Source organism: Ptiloglossa arizonensis, chromosome 8 (genome assembly GCF_051014685.1).
Source record: "Ptiloglossa arizonensis isolate GNS036 chromosome 8, iyPtiAriz1_principal, whole genome shotgun sequence".
Classification (NCBI taxonomy): domain Eukaryota; kingdom Metazoa; phylum Arthropoda; class Insecta; order Hymenoptera; family Colletidae; genus Ptiloglossa; species Ptiloglossa arizonensis.
In genome coordinates, this window is record NC_135055.1 from 15,379,006 (window position 1) to 15,404,576 (window position 25,571).

General features: G+C 32.5%; 4 protein-coding genes and 2 non-coding genes across 10 annotated transcripts in view; 4 read left to right on the forward strand and 2 right to left on the reverse strand.

Moving 5' to 3' along the window:
- LOC143150256 (xaa-Pro aminopeptidase 1) overlaps positions 1–11,807 on the forward strand; it is a 50,117-nt gene extending 38,310 nt beyond the window's left edge. The window contains exons 2-12 of the mRNA XM_076318403.1: positions 3,095–3,318; positions 3,622–3,801; positions 5,142–5,259; positions 6,005–6,383; positions 6,720–6,840; positions 8,059–8,422; positions 8,988–9,221; positions 9,645–9,811; positions 9,883–9,975; positions 10,948–11,179; positions 11,255–11,807. Coding sequence (XP_076174518.1) covers positions 3,095–3,318; positions 3,622–3,801; positions 5,142–5,259; positions 6,005–6,383; positions 6,720–6,840; positions 8,059–8,422; positions 8,988–9,221; positions 9,645–9,811; positions 9,883–9,975; positions 10,948–11,179; positions 11,255–11,277 — 2,135 coding nt within the window. The 3' untranslated portion in view covers positions 11,278–11,807. The remainder of the gene's footprint in view (positions 1–3,094; positions 3,319–3,621; positions 3,802–5,141; positions 5,260–6,004; positions 6,384–6,719; positions 6,841–8,058; positions 8,423–8,987; positions 9,222–9,644; positions 9,812–9,882; positions 9,976–10,947; positions 11,180–11,254) is intronic.
- Trnaa-agc (transfer RNA alanine (anticodon AGC)) lies at positions 2,642–2,714 on the forward strand. The gene has a single exon. It is a non-coding gene; the product is annotated as a tRNA-Ala (tRNA).
- On the forward strand, positions 4,422–4,636 carry LOC143150806 (small nucleolar RNA U3). The gene has a single exon (XR_012993188.1). It is a non-coding gene; the product is annotated as a small nucleolar RNA U3 (small nucleolar RNA).
- On the reverse strand, positions 9,372–13,677 carry LOC143150257 (NADH dehydrogenase [ubiquinone] 1 alpha subcomplex assembly factor 4). 4 transcript variants are annotated; one of them, XR_012993003.1, is made up of 6 exons: positions 13,590–13,677; positions 13,269–13,425; positions 12,644–12,735; positions 12,282–12,498; positions 10,969–12,097; positions 9,372–10,884 (listed from the first exon to the last, which is right to left on the reverse strand). XR_012993003.1 is itself a non-coding variant. In XM_076318404.1 (5 exons), exons 2-5 carry the CDS (start codon positions 13,411–13,413, stop codon positions 12,009–12,011), a joined length of 543 nt encoding a protein of 180 aa, XP_076174519.1. In that variant the 5' UTR covers positions 13,414–13,425; positions 13,590–13,677; the 3' UTR covers positions 9,372–12,008. The 4 variants fall into 4 exon arrangements, 1 of the variants encoding a protein (XP_076174519.1); XR_012993002.1 differs by having other exon boundaries at positions 9,422–11,273; positions 11,405–12,097; XR_012993004.1 differs by having other exon boundaries at positions 9,424–10,006.
- A 989-nt stretch (positions 13,678–14,666) lies between these two features.
- Positions 14,667–20,098, forward strand: Vtd (RAD21 cohesin complex component verthandi). 2 transcript variants are annotated; one of them, XM_076317713.1, is made up of 13 exons: positions 14,667–14,710; positions 15,180–15,347; positions 16,372–16,601; positions 16,707–16,890; positions 16,957–17,116; positions 17,256–17,448; positions 17,647–17,870; positions 17,943–18,163; positions 18,275–18,454; positions 18,563–18,931; positions 19,006–19,137; positions 19,225–19,380; positions 19,479–20,098. In XM_076317713.1, the coding sequence occupies exons 2-13, from the start codon at positions 15,204–15,206 to the stop codon at positions 19,602–19,604; spliced, it is 2,319 nt and encodes a 772-aa protein (XP_076173828.1). In that variant the 5' UTR covers positions 14,667–14,710; positions 15,180–15,203; the 3' UTR covers positions 19,605–20,098. The 2 variants fall into 2 exon arrangements, with proteins under 2 accessions (XP_076173828.1, XP_076173827.1); XM_076317712.1 differs by lacking the exon at positions 14,667–14,710 and adding an exon at positions 14,770–15,045.
- A 1,508-nt stretch (positions 20,099–21,606) lies between these two features.
- Positions 21,607–25,555, reverse strand: Cct1 (chaperonin containing TCP1 subunit 1). The gene is made up of 10 exons (XM_076318367.1): positions 25,377–25,555; positions 24,858–24,943; positions 24,649–24,777; positions 23,637–23,734; positions 23,411–23,521; positions 22,923–23,328; positions 22,642–22,844; positions 22,366–22,558; positions 22,143–22,306; positions 21,607–22,041 (listed from the first exon to the last, which is right to left on the reverse strand). Exons 1-10 carry the CDS (start codon positions 25,447–25,449, stop codon positions 21,825–21,827), a joined length of 1,680 nt encoding a protein of 559 aa, XP_076174482.1. The 5' UTR covers positions 25,450–25,555; the 3' UTR covers positions 21,607–21,824.
- Between the last annotated feature and the right edge of the window lie 16 nt (positions 25,556–25,571).

Here is a 25,571-nt window from a genome sequence, read left to right on the forward strand (position 1 = left end):
GCGTGACCACATGGGCATCAGGGCAGTCGAACGAGCTCGAATTAGGCGAAGAACGTTCTAGACCGCACGACGATCGAAATTGTTCACCTATCGGATGATTTCCCTATGATTTGCATTGTCTCGAGCATTTTGCAACGGTAGTAATGTTCGACGAAGGAACGTCGATCGTAATTGTACACGTTAAGTAGGAAAATTGAGAAAAATGGTTAAAAATTGCCGACCTTTTTTTTTGACCGGTTGGGGAAATTATTTGAAGGTATTGCGAGGTAAAAACGAGAGGTAGTAATATTTTTATTGAAACGAAATTGGAGCGAAACGAGTTTTAAATAACGTATAGATTTTAACATAACTTTTGTTGCAATACGATCCAAATTTTGAGTGCATTTTAGAACGTGGAATGCACAATTCTGCATCGTGATAAAATTATTTCCTAATACGTGACCTGATATAAAAACAGTTTATTTCGTGACTTCTTTTCTCTTAAAATAATGTAAAAAGAACACGAAGTGCTCTCGTGAAGCTACAAAACAATTATGACGAAAAAAGAATAGAAGTTACCAAGTCGTAACATTTAAGAAATTAAATATAATTTTGTGCAATACTTCGGATCTCTATCGGAGTTAGACAATAATTGCATTAATTTGACAAGTAGCGATAAATTGTTAAATAAATATGTACATCAAACCAGTCTCGTATTGAATACTTTTTAATACAAGCAAGTGAATAATAAATGGGTATTTTTCTCTCTTGGTCTATAATGTATAAACTTGTTTCTCTAGAAAAGTAAGTTCCCTTCTGTAATCATTAAGAGCAACTATTATTTTCTAAATGTGTATTATATACATTTTTACAAACAAAACAAAAGTATTTTTTAATTATCAACACAGAAAAGAAAGAACTTTAACCGGTCCCTGTTGAGTAATTAAAAGCGAAAATGGAAAATCCGTTTTTATTTAATTCAGCCAACAAAATCGCTCATCGAGTATTTCGCCCCCATTAAATAGGCGTTAATTACCATCGATACGAATTTCCTAAAAAAAATCGTCGAAAAACGATTGTTCCAAGAAATGAAAAAAAGCATAAAAAGCACTCTTTCACCGAAGTTTGTCCAATTATCGCGAGACCTACTCGCTCCGTGAAATGCGTTCTGGAAAACCAGAGACAATTCTCAAATACTCCGTCGAGGAGGAGTACGAGATCAAAGAATGCACGTCCGATGGCAAAGGGAAGAAGACGTTGGAAACGTGAGCGTGATCCGCGAAACGAACTGGAGCGTGAAAAGCTGGAAATTCTGAAACGTTTACAGGAGCATAGGGACGGAAAAGTTGCGCGGTGAAAATTGTAAAGTTACAACAGAGTAATACTCGCCTTCGACGCTCTCCTACTACCCTAGTAATATATTTAATATTACTTGATATTTACGTTAAATTATTAAATTAAACAATTCGGTGACCCGGTTACCCTGGACACGGGGATACAGACCCTGCAAAATGTTCATTCCCCCGACCTGTCCATCGCCGAGTATCGATTTTCCCGTGTTGTTAATCTTGAAACAGACGCGAGTACATTGTACACCGTCGCGACATAACGTGGTGTGCAGTTCTTAGAACCGGGTAAACTCGTTGGGGAGCATAGACGATCGTCTCCTGGTAACGGGTTCCCGGCTAGAAATTGGCGGGAATCGAACGAAACGTTCCCAGTCAATATTCGAACCGATCGAAACACGGTTTTCGGTACGATCGACCTCTTTGGGAAATCTGCTTCCCTGCTACATGAGCACCACTCAGCACACCCTCTGGATTCCCACAGGACGTGCGTGTATCATTAACGGGGCATTCTTGTCCCTTTTTCAGTCGTAGACCAGTGGTTCGCATTCCAGAGATCTCGATACCTTCGTCGTTGTAAAAAATATTCCAAGACGTATCTTTTTTTATAAAATTTTAAAACACAAAATTATTGGATTCAGTAAATTGATACACGTGATTGAGATTTTGATAAGAGTTAAGCAGAGACTCGCATGGTTAAGTCTAGGAAATACATTGTGAAAATGGAAATATAAAAATATTGTTACGAGTGAATGTTCTTCTATACAATTTTTTCTTCTTTTGTATTTTTACAAACATTGTGTACATTGTATACATAGGCGTGCGAATCCATAACGTTACATTTGTATTATACAATATATGGATTTTAAGCAATTATATAGAGATTGTTTCAGATTGATCGAAAAGTAGACAAATACTGGTATTAATTTCAATTTCAGTATTTTCTCAGTTTCTGTCTAGAGAAAGCAAGCCCGATCCAATCCATAATTCTTTTGCTCTATCTTTGAGGTTATGTTAGGTGCATTACATCGTCGAGCATCAAGTTATACCGTCAGAATGCTATCTTTGGTTCTTAATATAAATTTTTACTAAATGCATAATAAATCCATAGTAAATGTATATTAATTTTCTATATTTGTTATTAAAAGTGTCGTCAATTTAACGTATGTACGTACATTTATAGAAAATATTAGCAAATATATAAATGTTATTATACATAAAATAAAATTTAATATAAAACAATTGTTTATTCGAAGGATTTTGTATTGTACAGAGAGATGTAGTTAATAAATCTATTTTTATACAATGTTTTCATCGGGGGCGTAGCTCAGATGGTAGAGCGCTCGCTTAGCATGCGAGAGGTACCGGGATCGATGCCCGGCGCCTCCAAGTTGTATATTTTTTTTTTTTCAATTCTTTTTATCACTTTTCTATAGTCAAATAAATACTTATAAATAAATATTTTACATTATTAATATTTTAATCGCGAAAAACATCCATCGTACACATTCAATATAAAAAATACGCAAAAATGCAAAGAATACAGTTACCTTCTTAACGCATAAAATTGAAAAATTTATTGTCTTCTTAATACTCAAAAATATAAAAACTTACTCTTGTACAAAAAATACATGTATTATTAGGTATATTATACTCTCTGCTTATTATGTACGATATAGAAAATACAATTAAAGATAGCATCGCTGCAAATTAAATCTGTTTCGAATGTAATTAATTTCTTCTAATGCAACGATAATTCTTTTGTACAGGTTTTACGGACGCATACTATCTTCAAAACGAAATTAAAGAACCACTTTTTAATTACAAAGGAGCGAAAAGATTTCACTGCCCAGACAGTGCTCACGAACAACCTGCCAATAGAAAAGACACCTCGTTAAGATTAAAACAATTAAGATCGGAGATGAGTCGCATCTCTTCCGTCCAAGGTCCAGCCCTCGACGGATATATTGTCACATCGGATGACGCACATCAGGTAAGTACATCTTCAAATACAATTTATACCTTGTTAGTACTACACTGTATAATAATTATTATTGTTATCACGGATTGAGTTATTGGTTTGACAAATAGCGTTTCGACAGAAGCGATTTAACCAAATTTGCATCTTCGATGATATCCCAATTATTATCTCAAATTCCATCGCAGTGCTTTCTAATCACGAATATTGCTCCGCTTTGATACTTAATACTTCGCTAATAATTAATACTTCGTGACTCCAGAGATTAGTGAATTAAACCTTCGATATTAATAATTAAATCGCGATCTTTATCGTCAGAGCGAGTCGGTAGATCCACGAGATATGAGGAGAGAATTCATCACTGGATTCTACGGGAGCGCTGGAGAGGCTCTTATCACTTTGAACAAGGCCGTGTTTTGGACCGATGGAAGGTATTATGTTCTGGCAGACCAACAACTAGATTGCAACTGGATACTTATGAAAGATCTCAGAGACGACGTAAGTTCAGCCTGAATTTCCAAAACTTGAAAAAAGAAACGAAGTTCAATATATGTACATACATACATATGTACGTAGATGATTGAGACGCTTTGCAAGAAGTAAAATGTTTACACACACAGCAGAAAAATTAATATAAATCGAATATAATTTAACCAGGGTAACGATACAAAAATATGTACATGTGTATGTGTGTATGTATTTATTAGTACCATAGAGTATGAAATTTGTAATTCGTTTCCCTCGATTTCTTATACGTTTAAAAATCTGCTTGTAAATTAAGTTATTTCGCAAAATTCATTAAATTGTCTCTGTTTATTTTTAATTATGTATATACAATGTACATAGTATATATTACAATCAAAAAATTTTTAGTAGAATAACGATATTTCATTTCCATTTTGATAAGAATATATTACTGTTTATTGTGCCTACTAACGAGTTACAAAACATCGTTATATACATGTAGATATATATACTTATGTATATACGACTCATAGTGCAATGCAATCCCGTAGTCTGCGTTTTTAGCCACTAGATGGCGGATAAGTTGAACGATCTCTCGCTGGTGGAGTTTCGCAACGATTGCTACATATAGGCTGCGATCGGAGCGAGTAGTTAAGATCATACTTCACAGGATCATTTCTGTAGTAGATCTCATTTGCTCTGTGCCCTAACGCAGAGTTGATGCAACCACGATGAGGAGACGTAGCCTCTTTCCCTGAGCGTGAGGAAGACTTGAGAAGTTGATGTAAATCAATTTCTCAGTCATCGATGATCGTTCACCCCTTATACTTAGTATAAGGGGCCCGGGAAGTGAGGTTTTCTGAGTGGCTTTTCTTATATTAATATTTACCAAAAATAATTAACTAATATTTACCAAAAATAATTAACCCTTGCCCGAAAAAATGAGTTATAATAATTTAACAAAATTGAAAATATATAATACTATTTTATTAACATTTAATAAAACAATTAAATAAATTCTTGAATTTTCAAGAGCGTATTATTTTGTATGTTTATTGTTTGTACATTTTTAAGTACAATAATTATTAAGTTTCATTTTATTTTTACATCACTCTAAATCTCTTTTTGCATTAAAATAGTATAATAATTTCATTTTTAAAGTTTTATTTAGAGCAACGTGTACCCAATGCTTTAGAGGTGTTTTTAGATGAAACTTGAAAAGTTTACCAATCGATCAACGTTAACTGTTCCATATACTGTTAACATTAACAAATCGCTCTGAGTAGATTCTTCACGTCGTAAAGTTCTCTCTTTCGACGCTGTGCAATTTGTGTTAAGATCCATTACAATAATAAATGCTTTCCACCGTGCAGGTTCCCTCGATAACAGAATGGCTGAAGCATGAATTTCAAAGTCGGGAACACGTGCGTATTGGCGCCGATCCAACGCTCGTCTCAGCTGACAGGTGGGAAACGTGGGAGCAAGAATTAGGTAATGAAACATGACTCAAAGCCACACTTAATCTGTCGGCACAAATAAACAACGAATTTATACGCATCGTTCCACTGTTTCTCACATCAACACCGCATAAACGTCATTGTTGCGTCGCAAATTAAACACGGTCAAGGGTTTTCGGAGACTTTAACGCCTGTCGCGCTAAATTAATGACCTGCGAAACGTCACAAACGGAGATTCCCAGAAGGGTCGTCTTTTAACCCGTTAAGGGCGACGTGCGATTCTCAATTTCATGATCTGTCAACGAATCAAGCTTTTGTATATTCTTTTCTACTTAATTTACGAAACTAGTAAAATAATAATACGGTAATGATATCATAATAACGTAATGTATTAAATTTATATTAGATACACTTATTGTTAGTTATCTCCACATTTGATAAAGAATAAACAAACGTAAGTACACCGATCGAAGCATCCATTTCTATTTTAACGTGTTCTTACAACTATATCTTCCTTATAGTAAATTTAAGTAAGAAACTATTGAGTGAATTTTTAAAGTACATTGCACACCATGGCAATCGAATCTAAAGATACATCGATTGGAATAAAAATAGAGAGCGCCACGATCTCTAGAGGCGACACAGGCGTCGTCCTCGATGGGTTAACGTCGATTCGTTCCTCCAGTAGCTGTACGATTAAAATTCGAACCCTTCTTCACCCCACCCCCTCCCCTCACGAACGGGAGTTTCCGTACATTAACGACAGCGTTCGTGTCCAGCGAATTCGTCCGTAAGATTGGTTCCTGTCCGTAACAACCTGGTGGACTTGATCTGGCAGGTCGGCCGACCGAATTACAATTCGTACGCGGCTTATCCGCTGCCGGACAAGTACACGGGAAGAGTCTGGCAAGAGAAGATCCAAATGGTCCGCGCCGAAATGGTGGACTCGATGGTTGACGCTCTCGTGATCACCGCCCTCGACGAGATCGCGTGGCTGTTCAACATCCGTGGCTACGATCTGCCGAACACTCCCGTGCTAAGGGCGTACACTGTGATCACCCACGGAGCCATCCATCTGTACACGCCGCGACAGAAAGTTCTACGCTCGGTCGAAGAACACCTGAGGATGGATTTTTGCAGCCACGAGAACTGCGTGAGGTAAGCGACGAATACAGGTTCGTCTTATTTGCGTAAAATTGAAATATCAGGTTGTTCGGGAAGTCATCTCGTTTTTCAAAATGGAGAACATATAATTTGATCAAATGTTTAGACATTCTAGAAAAATCGTGTTTCATTTTCACCAAAAAGAAAAAATGAAACGACTTTCCGAACAACCCGATAGATTTCAACGGTGGATCGTTGCACAAGTAGTTATTACAAAATACAGCAACTCTATTACTATGTACTATTGTTATCACTATTACTGTATGTAGTAATACCAAGTTGTGTACACCTTCTCCGACATATTTTAATCGTGCATCGTTTTGCATCCAGATGGCATAATTATACAAGTATCTGGTACGATCTGCGAACAATGTCTCAAGTCTGGAACACCGTGTGGTTGCCAACACATTGCAGTTACAGTCCAGGCGCTTCCATGGAAATATTCAACTCCGTACGTACAAATTAATCCCGTTAAATGAATCGCGCTCGTTGATAATTCGTTGCGCGTACAACTAGATTTACTTTAATTTCCACAGCATGGAATTTTGCTATTTATTTTTTAAATACATACGAGGTGTACCCAAGACTCTAAATTTTCATCGAGTGTTCGAACATTCTACTCGAGAGAAAGACGAACCGACGAAACGTTCAATTTTTCGTTCAGTCAGTATTTACAAGATTTCGATAAAATGTCAAGTTCCATTGTCGCGAACTCGTAAAATCGAGGGTGAGAAAATCTCTGCGCGGGTAAACAAATCGCTCGTCGAGAAGGATTGAAAAATTTGAGAACCTCTGACACGGAGAACGCTCGACTCTGCCACGCGCCATTTTATCGAATACACCGAGTCGGCCTCTACCGTACGAGCATTAGAGCGGATAATCCTAGGCGACCGTACACCTTCTCCGACATGTTCCCCTGTCCTCGTAGAGCTTGTTGAGCTTAGCTTGATCGCCACGTGACGGGCTGACACACCTCTGTAGACATAGTCCAAACACGGACGGTTCCCTTTCTAGCGATGCACGGTATTCTCATTATTATATAGAATGCCGGGACACAGATGGCGGACGACAGATATCACGTATCGCTGTAACGCGTTCCGTAAGTGTATACCGCGCACATAGTATTGGTTGGTTCTAGCGGCGGGTGATATCACCTTCTGCTCGGCATGCTAGCCGGAGCTTCGGGACGCCTAGACGCCCGCGGCACCAGAAATCAGGGAGCAGTGCTCTGCTCGTCACGAACCACTGCACACGTTGCTAACGTTGAATGCTCGTGATAGGTCTCCCGATACAATTTCCACGCGAGACGAATTCGTTCCTTGATAAACTAACGATCGTTCATAGAATCGATCGAATAATATCTATCGTTATCGATGATACTCTTTCCAATGACAGCACCGGTGCGTCTCCATTTTGAGAATCGGTTTATCGATGACGGATTAATCTACCGAACGAACCTACAGAGAATGCATTCGAATAATATTTACAGTACTAGTAAGTCTGTCTTTTAGAATAATTTCTAGCGTTATCGATGATGAATTAATGAGTTCGTCGCCAACAGACAAATTTACTACCTGGATCCACAAAGAAAGCATCCGAATCATTTACAATTTATCGAATCGAACGATCGTAAATCTTGACACGTGATGAGGAACGAATACTTTCTCAGATCCCACCGGAGAAACGTTTGGCGAAACCGTCGCCAGTGTTGAGTCTTCGAGCGGAAAAGAACGACGTCGAGGCGGAAGGAATGAGAAGGTCTCATTTGAGAGACGCAGTGGCGATGTGCGATTTCCTCGCGTACATGGAGGAGCAATACGAGTTGAATTCGGACGGATGGGACGAGATGCAGGTAGCCCGATTGGCGGACGAATTTCGTTACGAGCAAGACTATAATAAGGGCCTCTCTTTTCCGACTATCGCCGGATACGGCCCTCACGCGGCTATCCCCCACTACGAGCCGAACAATCTCACGAACATCAAGATCGGAAAAACGTCTACTCTGGTGGTGGATTCTGGGGGACAGTATCTGGGTAACAGATTTTTATCTCTTCGTATTCCTATAAATTTTCTTTCTAACTAAGAGGCATTAAAATATAAGCAATTTTAATTATTGAATAATTATCGTTCATTTTAAATTGCCCTGTACCTTTATAAATGTTGTACCCAGGTAATAGGTTTTAAACCTTATTCCTATCAACTGAACTTACAAATAACACGCTTTAAATATTATTTATACAAATTTACTACCTAGATAGTATATCAAAAACTTATCTGTATCATTCACCAATACAAAATACAGAAGTAAGTTCGGTGTAATTTACTTTTCCTATTTTTAGTTACTTTTTTTCAGTAAATTGCATTCAAGCATTGACTTTTATTTTTCATTCTTAAAACAAAATAGCTGTAAAAGAGTGTGAGCGTACTATAAGTGCATACTATGGGACGAAAAGTCACACAAAAGTTTTTTAAAGCTTGACTAAAAATTTCGAGAAACGCTGACCTAGGTAATATAACATTTTTATACACTCTCAGCGATCTACGATTAATTCTGACAAATTTCTTTAAACGTATATTGTATGGAAATACTTTGTACAGACGGGACGACCGATGTAACAAGAACCTTGCATTTCGGTACACCAACGGAGGATCAAAGGAAGGCATACACAAGGGTGTTGATTGGTGCAATACAATTGTCGTCCCTGGTCTTCCCGAACAGCCTGAAATCCACTCATCTGGATGTTGTTGCGAGATCACCGTTGTGGAACATTGGTTACGACTACTTGCACGGAACTAGCCATGGAATCGGTCACTTCTTGTCTGTCCACGAATGTTTGTACCATTCCATTAAACTTCAAACATTCTTCCATTTGAGTATACGTGCAACATTTCTGAGACAAAAAGTCTCAAACGTATGGACCTCAAGTTTTTAACTTCGTAACATGACGAGATAATAAAGGGAGCATCCAGTCGCGTCTATTGTAATAGCTTCAATTATATGCAACTAGTATAACGTTAACAATGCTAAGAAATGTTAGTAAAAGACATTTATACATTCGAGTAGTATTATTTAAAATTTATTTTTACAAACAACACAAATAAAATAATATTTTCCTGGTCCTTCACACTAGATGCACTGCAACCAGTCTTCATTGAACGATTCCTTACATATATATATACATATAGGTATAAACGAAAAATACCGGTACAATACTAATATTTAATCATTTACAAGTCTCCTCTCTATATTTTCAGCGCTTATCAGTATATCGTACATGCAAGTCTCAGCATCGGATGATATGTGCGGTGCCGTCGAACTGAAACCAGGATTCTTTTTATCCAACGAGCCGGGATACTACAAGGAGGGAGATTTTGGTGTTCGTTTGGAGAACATCATCGAAGTCGTGAAAGCGGGAAAATCGGTAAAGTATTAGAAATTCGATTCGATGATTTCTCAACGGAAACGTGTGAACGTGGCTGTTCGTTCTTTCAGAAAGACACGGAAACGTTTTTGAAGTTCAGGGACGTCACGCTGGTTCCGTACGAGCCAAAGTTGATCGACATTGGTATGCTGAGCTCGTCCCACGTGAGTCACGTGTTGCTTCCTTGCGAGGCACCTGCGCAATACAGTATTTTCTCGATAAATGTGAAAGCCTTTGGATCAAAATTCACATTTACAAAAGACCATCCACGAGAGTCTATACTTCTGTCGGCATTTCGTCGGCAACGACGGCCACAAAAAAAGACAGACAATGAAAGAAAAAAATTGGGACTGATCTTCGAGGCAGTCGCCAAAGTTTAAAGGCTATTTTTGATCGCTTACAAGATCGATACAATCACACTTTTTTTTCATTTTTGGTTCTTTTTTTATGAAACCTTTATCAACATATTTTTAAGATCTTCCCGATTAAAATGAAACCATATATAACATAATTTGGATGATATTTACTCATTTAGCAAGTGATATTAAATTAATATTTTTCATTTATTAAATAAGTCTCTCTTTTATTCATACTTATAGTAGTCATACAAAGCGATCAAATGTGGTTCGAAATCGATAAAATCTGGTTTCTTTCACATTTATCGTTTAATAAACAAATAAATATGATCTGAATTATATCACATTGGTCTCATTTTAATCAAAAAGACCTGACAAGTAAATAGTAACATTTTCATTAACAAAAAGCTAATAATAACAAAAAATTCATGTTTGTATTAGTATGTATTGTTTCACTAAAACAAGCATTTATCTTATCGACTAATGTTACATGACTGATTTCAAAGAGACCCATCCCACATAGGATAAATTTTTCACATTTATGGTGACCATCGGTTTCACAGTTATCACGACAACACTGTATAGCATATTTCCATTTTTGAGAGATAAAAATCGGGATCAAGAGTTCATTCGAAAGTAGGGCAGATAGCGATTCTTATCTCGAGCATCAAGACCTAATCATACAGGATGTATGATTACTTTTGTACCAGATGCATACTGAAATGCATTGAGAAGCTTAATAAATTCTATATTTAACCGCATCCTTCAATGTTTGCACAGAAACGATGGTTGAATAATTACTATCGGCGAATTCGGGACGAAGTAGGTCCGGAATTAAAGAAGAGATTCAAAATGAATGCTTTTGACTGGATGCTGAGAAAAACTGCAACTATTCCGGAGTCGAGTCCAGTTGATGAAGGACTACTTTTCCGCCATTCTCACTCAACACCTTCCACTTTTAAACAGTTCCATCTATTAGTCCTTGTTATGGTTGTTTATCATATTCTACCCAGTAAGTAAAATTCAGGGGAATCCTTTTTAAAGTAAGAAAGACTCAACTTTCTTTTACTGTTGCTTTGTATTTTAGATTTGCCAAATACGTGGAGCTAATTAAAAAGAAGAAAGGTATTAGAGTTTGTAAAAATTTAGCTAGTAACCATAAATGTTATATCATTATTAACTTATTTATACGGAGAACAGTTTATTTCGTATATTGTATTTAATCTTGTTAACGTACCCCATTCTTTTATGTTGCTGCCAATACTAATTACAAAAAAATAGAAATTGCAAATTGTAAAATCTCGAATGTAACGAAAATCTTCAAATAAAAAAATAGTATTGTGCATAACCAAGTGTAGATACAAGCACATATTCTATTTAACTCGTTACTAAGCATGGAACCAAGGCCAGAGAGTTTTTAAATCATAGACACTATTTCTATCCAAAAATAAATAATAAATTCAAGAAAAACAACCTCTCAGTTAAATTATAGAGAATCATCTTCTAACTGATATAAAGATATCGATACTTTGTATTTTTACCTGACTGCTGTTCTGTCTTTCTTCGTACATTATCTTGTTAATATTGTATAAGAAATAGAATAAAGCGTTATAATAATGAGCAAATTATATTTACAGTTTTATATATTCCTAGACAAATTAACTGTACATGCATACAAAAATATATGACGTACTAAAAAATTGTAAGTCTTTCCATATTTAATATTATTTATATATTGTATCATTTAGCAATTAAACACATTTATTACAATCTCTAACAAATTACTATTTATATATTATTATTTAAATACTTATATTTGTATTGGATATAATTTCCGCAAGCTAATTGTCTTGCTTGTTTAATTCTTCTATCATGTCTACTTTTTTAGGTCTTATAACATTGGGAATTCTAAAATAATCCAGAATATTTGCTGAAAAGAAAGTAATTAATAAATTATATTTACAATGACCATTCTCTTGACTTCTTTCTATGTCCAAATAGAAATAATAATATACAGTATCTTTTTATTAATAGTTAATAACAAAGCAGCATTTTTAATTTAAGAAATGTTTCTTTTAATAACATTGTTATACTGTTACACTACATACACTTACCTGTTAATTGTTTATCTAGCTTATACTCAAGAGCTATTTTTTCTACAGTATATTCAGCAGGATTTTTATTGTGCTTTACGATAAAAGCCAAGGCCTGCCTTAGGGAACATTTACCCTCAGGAATTTCTTGCACCTCGTAGAATCCAAACTCAAACACAGGGGTTCGAGTTCTGTCTAATGGTAAAGGCTTAGGTGGAACTGTATCCTTTGGTTTAGTCTGATGATATATGGAAGATTATTTTTTTCAATTTCACTTTCATTTGTTACAAATAAACACATTTCACACATAAACATTATTACTGTCAAGTTACTCAGTAATATAAATCAAGAATTTTTAAAAGTGATGTTTAAAGAAAATGTACCTTTGGATCAGTAGATATTACATAAATATCTTTTAAACGATCATCTAGTTCTGCATTTTTCTTGTAATGTTTTTCCATAAAATCAGGATGTACTAAAATAGAAATATATCATAAAAATATTAAAAACTTAATATTATTATTATATGACATATAACACAATATGTACAACTTGCATTTGTAAATGTTCTTGACCAAAGAAAAAGGTAATTTTATTTAAAAATCAATATAACTGTATAGTTAATAGAATCAGTATATTGAACAAAGTAATTATTATTGATTTACACAAATTAAGAAAGAAAAGGTAATCTTATTCAAGTTTTTTTTATTAACCTTCTTAAAATTGTTTCAACAGTTTCCTTTGTTTATTTAACTCCATCAACTTATACACGCCCCTCTTCATGCCTTATAATTAAGTGATGTAAATTATTACAACTGTATTATATATTTCTATTGTCAGTTGTAAATTCCTTATCATTCAGCATTGCATTTTATTTTTACAAAAATTTTGAACTGCTTCATTGATTAATTTAATATATCTGATGTTCCAACATAAATTACAATGTCCTCATTTTGATTTGCCTCAAGAAGTACAAAAGGATTTATTAGTTAATTGGAAATAACTTACACTTATTTACAAGTTCTTTTTGCTTAGCTGTTGAGGGATATTGAGGTGCAGGAACTGGTTTCTCTTTTGTAATAACTTTATGCGCACGATTCTCGATATTAAATGTGCGAATTGGTTTCGTAATAATAGAATATACTTTTCCCATTTTCTTAAGTTTCTAAAATAAAAAAGAACATTACATTTATAACAATCATAACCTAAATTAGACTTTATTTTTCATTTCCCAAAGAAAAAATGGTAGATATAATTTAGATCTTATAAAAATAATTTATGATTTAACATATATATTTAAATGAACTATAAAAGTAAGTGAATTATTACATTTTCATATACAAGATTAGGTTAATTTCATCCCATTACCGGTCATACACAAGTATTAGTTTAATTTCGTACCAACACCGGGTTTTATACTCTTTATTTCCGTACAGTGATACCAATCTATTTCGTCAAAAATACAAATCTCAAATACCGCCAAAGATTTCATTACAAAAATTAGTAATGATGAACAATAAAGGATTAAATACTGTTTACAATTATAATTAATTAAGTATAAACGATATATTTATTATTTAGTCTAACATTACATAGAATTATTATATAGTATATCCAATATAAATAATGAACATCTAATAAATAATGTGTATTTTGACAATGCGAAATAACACAAATTAATATTTATGCATTTTTTAGTATTTTCGTTCCTTTTGAAAATGTCAATTTTTTGAATATTTTTTCGAAGACCCGTAACTGGACATATCATCATAATGAATGTACCAATAAAAATTTGTCCACGTAACAATTTGTTTATTTACATTCACTCTATTTAAAACGAAAGTAGTTCTATATTATTAAAATAAAAATTATCTGCAACGAATAAAATGAAATTTGTATCTTTCAAATATTGTTCAATAAAATATAAAACTATTTTCTCAAGAAAACAAAGTTTATGAAATTATTATACATAACTAAAAATAAAAATATTCCTAGAAAAATATATAAAAATCTGAACGACATTGGTAGAATTTATAATATAGTTTAGAGACTAGAAATTATGTTTTGGACATATTAAATAAGTTATCTATCAATTCTAACTTTTACAAAGAATTTAATGATTGCAAATTAAAGAACTTGCGAGAAGTGTTTACTGTTGTAGCCCTCTAGCGACAAATTTAAGATACAATTTTGCAATACATGTTCTATGCATGAAATCGTTATTATTAATGCAATGTTTATTAACTCCCTTATTTTGAATTACTTATTATTCAATATTAGTCTACTTTTACATTAACAATATTCTATACACAGGCAATTGAATACTCATCAAATTTAAAAGACTTCATTTTGTAGATTTACGAATACAGCTGCCCACCATCGATGGAGGGAGTTTCAGAACGTTCGGGGAAACTATTGCAGATGGTTCCGAAGAGGCGGTGAAAAGAAACGTACGTGTTAACAATTCGATAATATTACAGTTAAATGTAATTATTTACATAAAATATAAGAGTGGTGATTTAGAATTTATCAACGACACGCTGTTACAACATCTCTCATGCGGAAATAAATAAAACGTACTACGTGTTCAACAACTTACGCGTAACCGCCAAAATTACAGACAGAAACGCCATCTTGTGCATAGATGTTGACATTTTACTAAATTGGGGAAGATTGTATGATCGTATTTATTCGAGTCCTACGACTCGATTTGTGTAATTATAAATGTTAAAAAATGCTAACTTTATGTATTAATTGACGCGTCAACGGGGTTTTTTATTATAAGGTGATAATCATGTTGCTAACGGGAAATCGCATTAACGAATCATTCTGTTCACCCTTATGTTTAGATTTGTGTTTACAAACAGTAGATCGTACGTTATCACGTATTTTACTGATATGACACTGTTTTTTTTTCAGAAGGGCAAGTAACACGAATTCATAATGTTTTACGCACATTTCGTGTTGGCCAAAAAAGGGCCACTAGCCCGTATTTGGTTAGCTGCTCATTGGGACAAAAAGTTGACAAAGGCTCACGTATTCGAAACGAACATCGAAAAGTCTGTGGATGGTATATTGCAGCCAAAGGTACATATCGAAATACTTGTAACATTAATATATTTCTTATTCATGCCTAGAAAGTTATACATTTGCAACATTGTTCTTATGTTAAGTTAGTGTATATGAAATTTTTTCTTAATCAAATTTCAAATGCATGTAGCTTTTTCAAAATTCCACATATTTGATTGAAATTCTTTGCAAATGATCTATTATTAATAATTTTTCTAATTACCATATGATCTTTTTTGCATATAATTCTCAAACAAGAACTATATTTTTTTGGACAAAACAATTGAGCATATATTCTGTTGATTTTTCATTATTCAACCATTTTTTTAATTGTTCAGAATTGTTATATAAAATCCATTATTTATCAAGAGCATTATTTGTATTAAAAGTGAATTTTACTTTTTACTTCGGTTTAATAATATAATTATCAACATTTTCTTCAACCTTTGTATGTCGCTAAGGTTATATTAACCTTTGCAGAAATGTCAGAATTCAAATGTATCATAAAATGCCTAAAATTTATGTGGGTATCACCAATATTGTTTGGCATATATTATTTTCAACAGTTTATCCCAAAATTTGTTTATAATTTCCTTTTGTTTTTTTTTCAGTTTTATTTCCAATGATATATCATTAGTTTTAAATTTTAGAAGTCAAAACTTGAATGTATATGAACTATAAGAAAGTAACATTTCATATGTATCAATTTAACAGCTTTCAAACTTTTTAAACACCTTTTTCTTACATTCTTGCCGACTATACAAGACTTTTACAGTCAAATCTTTTAGAATCGTCTCAAAATATCTATAACATGAGTTAACTATTCCAACTGCTATTTATATTTTTTAACGATTTTATATAACACAGTTCCTGACTTATATCTAATGTACAAAAAACATTTTTTGTTCAACTGTTCAATTGGTTAAGAAGATTTTAAAAATCATCTACAGAAATGTATCTATAATGTAAATGTATGAAAGTATGTTCTTAAATATTATGTGCATAGAATATAACATACGAATTAATTGTTACATTGATATAGGTAAAAATGGCTTTAAGAACATCTGGACACTTGTTACTGGGTGTGGTGCGTATATACTCGCGAAAGGCTAAATATCTCCTAGCTGATTGTAATGAAGCCTTTGTGAAAATAAAAATGGCATTTAGGCCAGGCATGGTAGATTTACCAGAAGAGCACAGAGAAGCTGCAGTAACAGCTATAACATTACCTGAAGTATTTCATGACTTTGATACCGCAATGCCTGAATTAAAGTAAATATATCTGAATTAACTGAATCTAATAATACTAATGCATCATTGTATATACATAAGTAACTCTTACAAGTAGTAATATTCTGTATACATGTTCTATTTCAGAGATGTTGATATTGAAGCACAATTTAGTTTAAACCAATCTCGAGCAGAAGAAATAACAATGAGAGAAGATTATGGCAGTTTAGCTTTAGTTACTCATGATCAGGGATTTGGTGACATGAGTTTCGATGCAGAACCACCAGAACTATTAAGACATGCTGGAGCGGTAGAACCATCTTTAGATCAGGTACGTTTCCTATTTCTAATAAACTAGTTTCAAATGTAAAAAATAAATCCTATATTCATTTTTTAGACTCATATGTTATTTACTGATGGACCAGGAATAGAAGCAGCTTTGGAACAAAAGGAAAAAGAGCCAGTTCCAGGTCCATCGGTAACAGCGCAAGCTATGGATATAGACATGCCAATTAGGGATGATGGTTTTGGTGGACATCTTGGTCAAGATATCATATGTAACTAACATGAATTTACATATATATGTATATATTAAATCATATACATACGCGCGCGCGCGCATGTGTGTGTGTGCATTAATTGAAAATTATGTAAAGTATATTTTATTATATAATTATTCATTATTTTACTTTTTAGCTGGTGGCTTGTTTGAGGGTGGTTTATTTGACGAAGCACCAATGGGTGAAGTACCTGTACCTGAAGTTAGTGCAGTGACAGAACCACAAGAATCAGGCACAGTTCCTGGAGTTGCACCTTCTGTACATGATGAATCTGAAGAAGAAATGGGGGATCGCTTTGGAGGACCACCATCTCCTATGGGAGGAATGAGGTAATTAACATCATTGCTATATTTATCATTTTCAAATTAGAAAAAATATCTTATAGTACAGACATTAATAACTACAGTTTTTAAAAATTACTATCTTGTAAATACATTAATTCTGGGTACTTGTGTTTAAAAAATCATAATAATTTTATAGGTATACAGAGCAAGCACGTATAAATAAATTGTTTGTTTTCCATGTAGTAGTGACGAATCCAGACCTGCCTCTCCTGCTATAGCTGGTGAAGAAATTGAAGGAAGAATAAGTGTAGCAAGTCGTCGTTTTACTCCTGCTCCACCAATGATTCCTGAAGAACACCCTATGGAAGCTATTGAAGAAGCACCACCTCTACAGGACCAAACTACATTATTACACGACGAAGAAGAGAGTTTTGCTCTTGCGCCAGTTGATACATCTGCTTTAAAAGGTTGACTATTTTATTCAAATTATAATGTTCATTGATAGAACAATCATAATAATATTAATAATTAAATTTTAGGATTTACAAAAGCAAAACGTAAACGCAAACTCATTGTTGATGAAGTGAAAAATATTTCTGGAGAAGAAATGAAAGCACAATTATCAGATACTAGTGATATTATAACTACATTGGATTTAGCACCTCCTACAAAAAGGCTGATGCATTGGAAAGAAACGGGTGGTGTTGAAAAATTGTTTGCTTTGCCAGGAAGGCCAATACCAGCACGTGTATTATTTAAGGTAATTTAAATATTTATTGCATCTATTTTTACATTTTGTAACATGTATCACTAATTTCAAAGAAATAAGTTAACTTTATAAATTGTCTGATATTTTACATGTTTGAAATAGAACTATCAACGACATTTAACAAGCAAATCCTATGATCACGAGGACTTCGGGCGTTTAGTAGGTGAAGAAGAAGGTATGCCCTTGGAACAAATGAGAGAAGCTGTAGAACAAGATTCGTATGAACAAAGTATTCTAAATAAACGTATGGCTCGAAAACGAAAATTACCAATGGAAGAAGAGGTACGTTATATGTTATAATACGTTACTTTTTTTAATTAATTCGTATTTCAACATACATTAATTATAAGGTATTAGACAATTATTTATGTCTTGCATCCTTATTTTTAGATAAGGCAACCACCTCCAGCGCCAGCACCTCCTCCAATGGAAATTGTTTCTGAAACTGTAGAAGTTCCAACTATAGTTCCCCAATCAAGCCTTCCTTCTGCAGAATCACCAGTACCTCTTGAGGTATCCTTACCAACAGAACCATCGGCGTCTGAAATCAGCGGTATTGTGCCTCCTGTCGAAGAAGTAGAAATGACTCCTACAGTTCCTGAAACGCCTTTAATTTCCCTACAAATACCTGAAATTCCTCAAACTGAAACCATTGTTACACCGGAGGAACCAGTTGTACCACCTACCCCAGCAGAACCAGAAATCAGTACTGTACCATCTACTGAATTGCCACAAATGGAAAATATGGGCTATGATCAGGTTAATTATCTATATTTTTTATCTATATTATTCACAACAAGAATAATATTGATTAACCATTATACGCGTAATAGGCACAACCACAAGTACCATACTTAGGATACGATGAACATCCTCCACCACCTCATACACCTGCTATATCCGAAAGAGGACCGGCGACACCATGGAATCATGAAGATTATGAATTCCCTCCGTCTGTAGGACCTGTATGTATATTATACTACTGTTCGTATATTAAAATGTAATCAACGCAACAACAAAAAGTATACAAATTCGTGTTTTCTTCGTTACAGCAAGAAGAACAACAAGTAGATGAAACCTATGAGCAATTCGAGGAACGAGTTCTTAACAAAAGAGCAGCGCATATGTATCACGTTATTAAGAGCAAATTGGATACCAAAGATAGATTGACATTAGCAGAAATGGCATACAAAAATAATCGCAAACAGGTTTGTATGTCGAAATATAATTCGTAGAAAATTGTAGAACGTATGTAAGTAATTATATATCTACAGTTGATAATACTCGTTTTTTCTTTCTTTTTTAGGTTGCGCAAAAATTCTATACGTTGTTAGTTCTTAAAAAGTTTCAAGTATTAGAGCTCCATCAAGAACATCCATACCTTGATATTGTAGTTGGCAAAGGACCAAAATTCGAGAATCCTGCGTTATAAAAGTATTAGACATTTCTTACCTTGCGTTTACTACTAAGAACGATCAAAAAAGAAAGGGAAGAATTGTAGTTATTTTGAACCATACAGAGGAGCGATTTATCTAAATTCTTTTGATAGATAAATTGTAAAATAATATATGAAACTATTGCCAGAAACTTGGGGTATCTAATAAGATAAAGGATTTTGTAAATCATGTTTTTAACACGTGATTCAGGAATGTATACGTTTTGTATAAATCAGGGCAGAATTGTTTTGGACCTTCTGCATTTTTATCGCACTAAAAGATTCAATTACATATACAAAAATTTGCTATTGAAAGATGCATAATTTTTTACTTCGGCAAGAAAAAATCGATTGTCTTCATTAAATTTATTATCAATCCTAACAGGGTTTGTATATAATATTAATATGTAGTAAAAGCATATTTTATATCTTACTATTTACAAATAACTTCTTGAGTACGTACTGCAGGATGGTCCAAAATTACTGGTAAAATTATAAGATAATTTATAAAATTTAATAAGAAAAACTTCTGTTAAAAATTTCATAAAATGAGATTATGTATAATTGAAGCCCATGTATCTTATTTTCAAATTTAAGAAAGTTACGTACATAATGTAATAATTTTTTATTAGCATACTTACACATTAATTACTATTGTAAACAATTATTAATGGAAGAATCAAGAGAATATTTTATGGATAATACTTTTATGTATTGCAGTCATACTTTAGGAGTATCATTGTGATTAAGTTATTTTTCAGATTTATATAAATGCTATATATATTTTTGTGTACACTTGACATGACTTATATAATTACTTTTTCATATGAATCACTGAAAATTTATAATCCACAATTTGTACTTACATTGTGAATAACATTCCAAAGAGGGTTGTTTTGATTTGATAGTTTTGTTTCTACTATTTCTGATACAATTTCTTTGTCATACTTTGAAGGAAGACTAGTAATCGTGTAAAAAGATAACATTGTTTGACCATACTATTTTCTGAAAGAAAATAGTGTTACGGTTAGTAATTTAATTAGTCCGACCACGAGAAATGTTCAATAATTTATTGTTATATATGTATGCCTATCCCATGGGATACAGGAATGTTGAATCGTATTTAAAAAAAAAAGTACTATATTTTATCAAATTGACATGTCAGAAATTTCTTAAGAGCAATCATATTGCATTGTAAATATACATGCACAGTAAACACATATGCTATCATTACGCACGTATGCCTGCCTAAAGGTATGCCATAAAAAAATCGACTGCTATAACATATTTGAAATGATGTAAATAGTCTCATGATTCATTGATCAATACACATCTGTTTATAAAATAAAAAAAGATTTCTGAAATGTTCTTTTTAAAATTCAAACCCTAAAGTACATATCACATAATACTTAAAAATGTTAATCCATTATTTTCCATTAATAAACTGTTACATACACCATATCAAGATTTATTAAGTTAATTCAAAAACTTTTCATAATTACTAATTTTGAATGATTTTTTCTTAATTATTTGCACGATGTGTATGGCATACATGTGTTGAAGGAAATGTTCATGTATTAAATATTTTTTCTAAGACAGACGTATTATTCATTGCGTTAATACGTGCTTGTATTTTCTAATGTCACGTGTTAGAATTATTTAATTTATGATTAATTTCTACCTATTAATATATATTTTCCGTGAATTTAGTTGTACTATAGATATTAAATTAATATCATTCAAGTCTATCACCAAATTAATTTCAAGATTTTAATAAAGTACAGTTTTCTGAAAGTATTATAATGAGTGTCTAAAAATTGCACTTTGAAAAGTCATGTTTGATATTTTAAACACTAACTTTTTCAGAAAATTTCTTTAACACATATTAAAGACTAATGTGATCGACCTCAAAATTGTTAATAAATTATTTAAAAAATACATTACATACGCAACCTTATATTGTTTCCGGGAATGTAAAAAACGTGGTTAAAAATTTTTATATGTAAAAGCTTTATTTCACTTGTTACTAGCAGATTCTTTTTTGAGACGAAGCATATAATGTAATACAAATATAATATACTAACATTAATGAGTGAATTACTTAAAGTGAAACATTTCTTTTATCGTTAAATTGTGAAACGTTATTCATTGTTAAGAATAATTTAAACCTTTGCTCCATAACGAAACATATGAAAAGATAAACGATTTAAATGCAATTTAATCCAATCCTTCCAATTCTCCAGCTTCCATTGCATCACGATACGATTTCTCTTTTGAGCGATCCGGATCCAGTTTGATCATATCATCAATTCTAAGAATAGTTATCGCTGCTTCTGTAGCGAATTTTAAAGATTTTATTTTTGAAATAGCTGGTTCTAATACACCAGCTTTCTTATTATCTTTAATAGTACCCTCGAGTAAATTTAAACCAACCCTATAAAAAGAAATATTGCTATTATATTATTTATAAATACTTGGTTTTTTTGAAAAATCTATAAAATTGTTTAATAGTTAATACATGTTGCACAACATTACCATTTCAAATCTGCAAGATCTGCTTTTGTTTGACTGGAATTATGATAAGCTCGTAATTTGGCCACAAGATCAGTAGCATCTTGTGCCGCATTAACTGCTAATGTTTTCGGTATAACTAGTAATGATCTCGCAAATTCAGCAATAGCTAACTGTTCTCTAGAGCTCTAAAAAATGAGAACGTAAGTATAAATATCATTTAATAATTTATATTAAATTAACTTACAAGAGATGTAGCAAAATTTTCTAAATATATTGAAAGTGCTGCCTCAACGCAACCGCCTCCAGCAACGACACTTTTGCTTTCTAAGACTCGCTTAACTGCGCACAATGCATCATGCACGGATCGTTCCATTTCATCGCAGTAATAGTCGTTTGGTCCGCGTAAAATAAGAGAACTGGCTGTTCTAGCTTTTGGCCTGTTTAAAGTAAAATGAATTGAATTTTAAGTATTTTTAGATTTCAAATGCTCTACAATATTAATAATATAATCACAACAAACCCCTTAATAAGAATAAGTTCATCATCGCATATAATTTCTTGTACTACTTCAGCAGCCTCTCCGAGAAAGCTAGAATCAAAACTTTCTTCTCCCTCCATATTAGTCAAAGAAGTAACAAACTGTGCGCCTGTGGCTTTTGCGATTCTCTTTAGATCCGCCTTTTTGCACCTACGAACTGCCATTGCTTTGGCTTCTATGAAATACTAAATAAAAGCACATAAAATTACATTTCAATTTCTTTTACTACTAAATGGAATATTATTTTCATTATTTAAATGTACCTTTAAACAAAGGTCATCAATTCCTCCAGATACAAGAACAACATTAGTGCCTGCTGCAAGAATTTTTTGAATACGCTCTTTTGTAATATCTGCTTCACGCTGACGTACTGCTTCAAGTTTTTCTGGGTCTGTTATCAGTACTTCAACACCTAATTTCATTTTTGTTTTCTGTAAAGAAAAGTCTAGACATGCAATCTTTGCATTTGCAATTCTTTTAGTCATAGCTTGAGAAGCTACAGTACAATTCAGTGCATAACCCTGCACTAATACAGATTCTCTAACACTTTTTCCATGAGCTTTTAAAACATTGACTGCTTTCACAGGATATAAAAATCCTCCTTTGCCATCATTGACCTTTATTGCATTAGCAGCATCCACAACCATATTTCCAAAAAAATCACTATCACTAATAATATATTAAGAAAATAATAAGAATGTTCAAATTATAATACTTTGGTATTATAGTCATTAAACAGAAATAAGGATACGCTCCAATAATTTTACTGGACATAGAAGTTTTTGCCACATTGACTAAACAATCTCGTCCAAGTTCATCAACACTAACTGTTAAGTGTTCCTGAATATATTTACAGGCTTCTCTAAACAGATACAATAAATAGACATTTAACAAATTACATTATTAATTTCTACTTCAATAGAAAATATGTGGCAGTAAATAAATTTGAATTTTTTATTGCTTATATTCTTACTTACTTGCAAGCCAGCCTATAACCACTAATTACAGATGTTGGATGAATCTTTTGTTTTACAAGCTCATCAGCATTTTTTAGTAATTCAGCAGCAATAATTACCTATTTAAATAAGTTTGATTTACTTTCTTTACAGTTAAATAAACAGTGCATAAATGTGACTATTGAAATTCATAATAAAAAAAATATAAAATAAAATAAAAGTACATATTTAAATGCAGAATTATATTAATTTATAATAATTTAATATTTTATCATTAACAAATCACAATATTTTTGCAGACAACAAATTAAAAATCTTTACACTGATGTTCTCACAGGAAACAATTAACTCACTGTGTGTAAAATCAATACATGTATGAAGGAAAAGTTAAAGTAAAAAGTATAAAAGTTAAAATCTAAGAGTGACTAATCAAGTCATTGCACCATCCTCTTTAATCAAAACCATTTTTATGGTTACTAATCTATTCTCAAATTCCTTGCAGTTATTTCTGTTGACAAATTACTTTTTACACATATATGGTACAAAAATATATTATACACAAACTTCTGTATCTACAAACTTTTGGACAGACTACTTGCAATGGACAGATACTTACTATATTTACAATATCTTACTATATCTACATTTTGCATGAAACCCAACTAATTGGCAACCAACTCTGATGGACTGACTGTATAAAATTTTACCAATAATTGATTATTTTAACAAGATAACAAATTTGATATTTAAACCCAAAATATGTAATATATAACACATATATAAATATATAATTTCTATTGTCATAATTTGTTTTTTTTTCAATTCACAATATCTCAATGATGAATTCCATACATGTATTAACTTTATTTTCTTATATAGTTTATACTAGATATTATTAAAGCATTGACTAACATAGTCATATCAATCAATGTTGTTGCTTAACATGTTAGTGATCAGGCAAAATTTCTGCAAAAATTTTACCATTTCAAAACTACTGTACAAAACTTGTTAAAGATTATATATTTCAACTTACAACTGACGTAGTACCATCTCCTACTTCTTCATCCTGTAGTTGAGCTAATTCAACTAAAACTCTAGCTGCTGGATGTTCAACTTCGAGCAAACGTAAAATAGTCGCTCCATCATTAGTAACAATAACATCCTACATCATTTCAAACAAAAAAGTAATATGTTCATTTTAAGTGACATCTAATAAACTACAACTTAAGAATATTTACGTACACCAATGTCATCCACCAACATTTTGTCCAAACCAACAGGACCCAAAGAACTCTTCACTATATTAGCAATTGCACAAGCAGCCATGACTATTCAAAAAGAAAGTAAAAAAATATATATATATATAAATAATTGTAATAATTTGTATGAACATCACAAAATAATATTAAGACTAATGTATCAATGTTCTTTTTAGGAAAAAAGATGTTTAATATTATCTTATTACAATATTATTTATAATATTTTTATTCATAAATAAATATAAATCATAAAAGTATTTGTATTTGCGTGTAAGTTGTAACACCTAGTGTCACATGTATAACATTGCAAGGTGTTTAATACGTTATTCTGCTCACTGTAAGTTCAAATTATATAATAAAAATATTATTATATGTTTCAAGATGCAAAAACTACGGCTGCAATTTGATGAAAATTGTCTAGAAAAATCTTAATTCAAGTACACGTTGTCCCATTGAATTAATGTATACCATAACCAAAATTTTTGGATAAAGTATTATATACCATTTTGTGTTCGTACAGGAGCTCCAGACTGTCGCACACCTCCAACAGCCAAAGGACTTGCTACCGTTGACATTGTAACAATTTCTTTCTTTTATATGATATTACAGTTGATATTACAAGTGAACAACGATCCAAAATTTTCGATTGCCGACAAAAGTATAATCACGAAGATTCTTGCGGTGACTAATAATAATA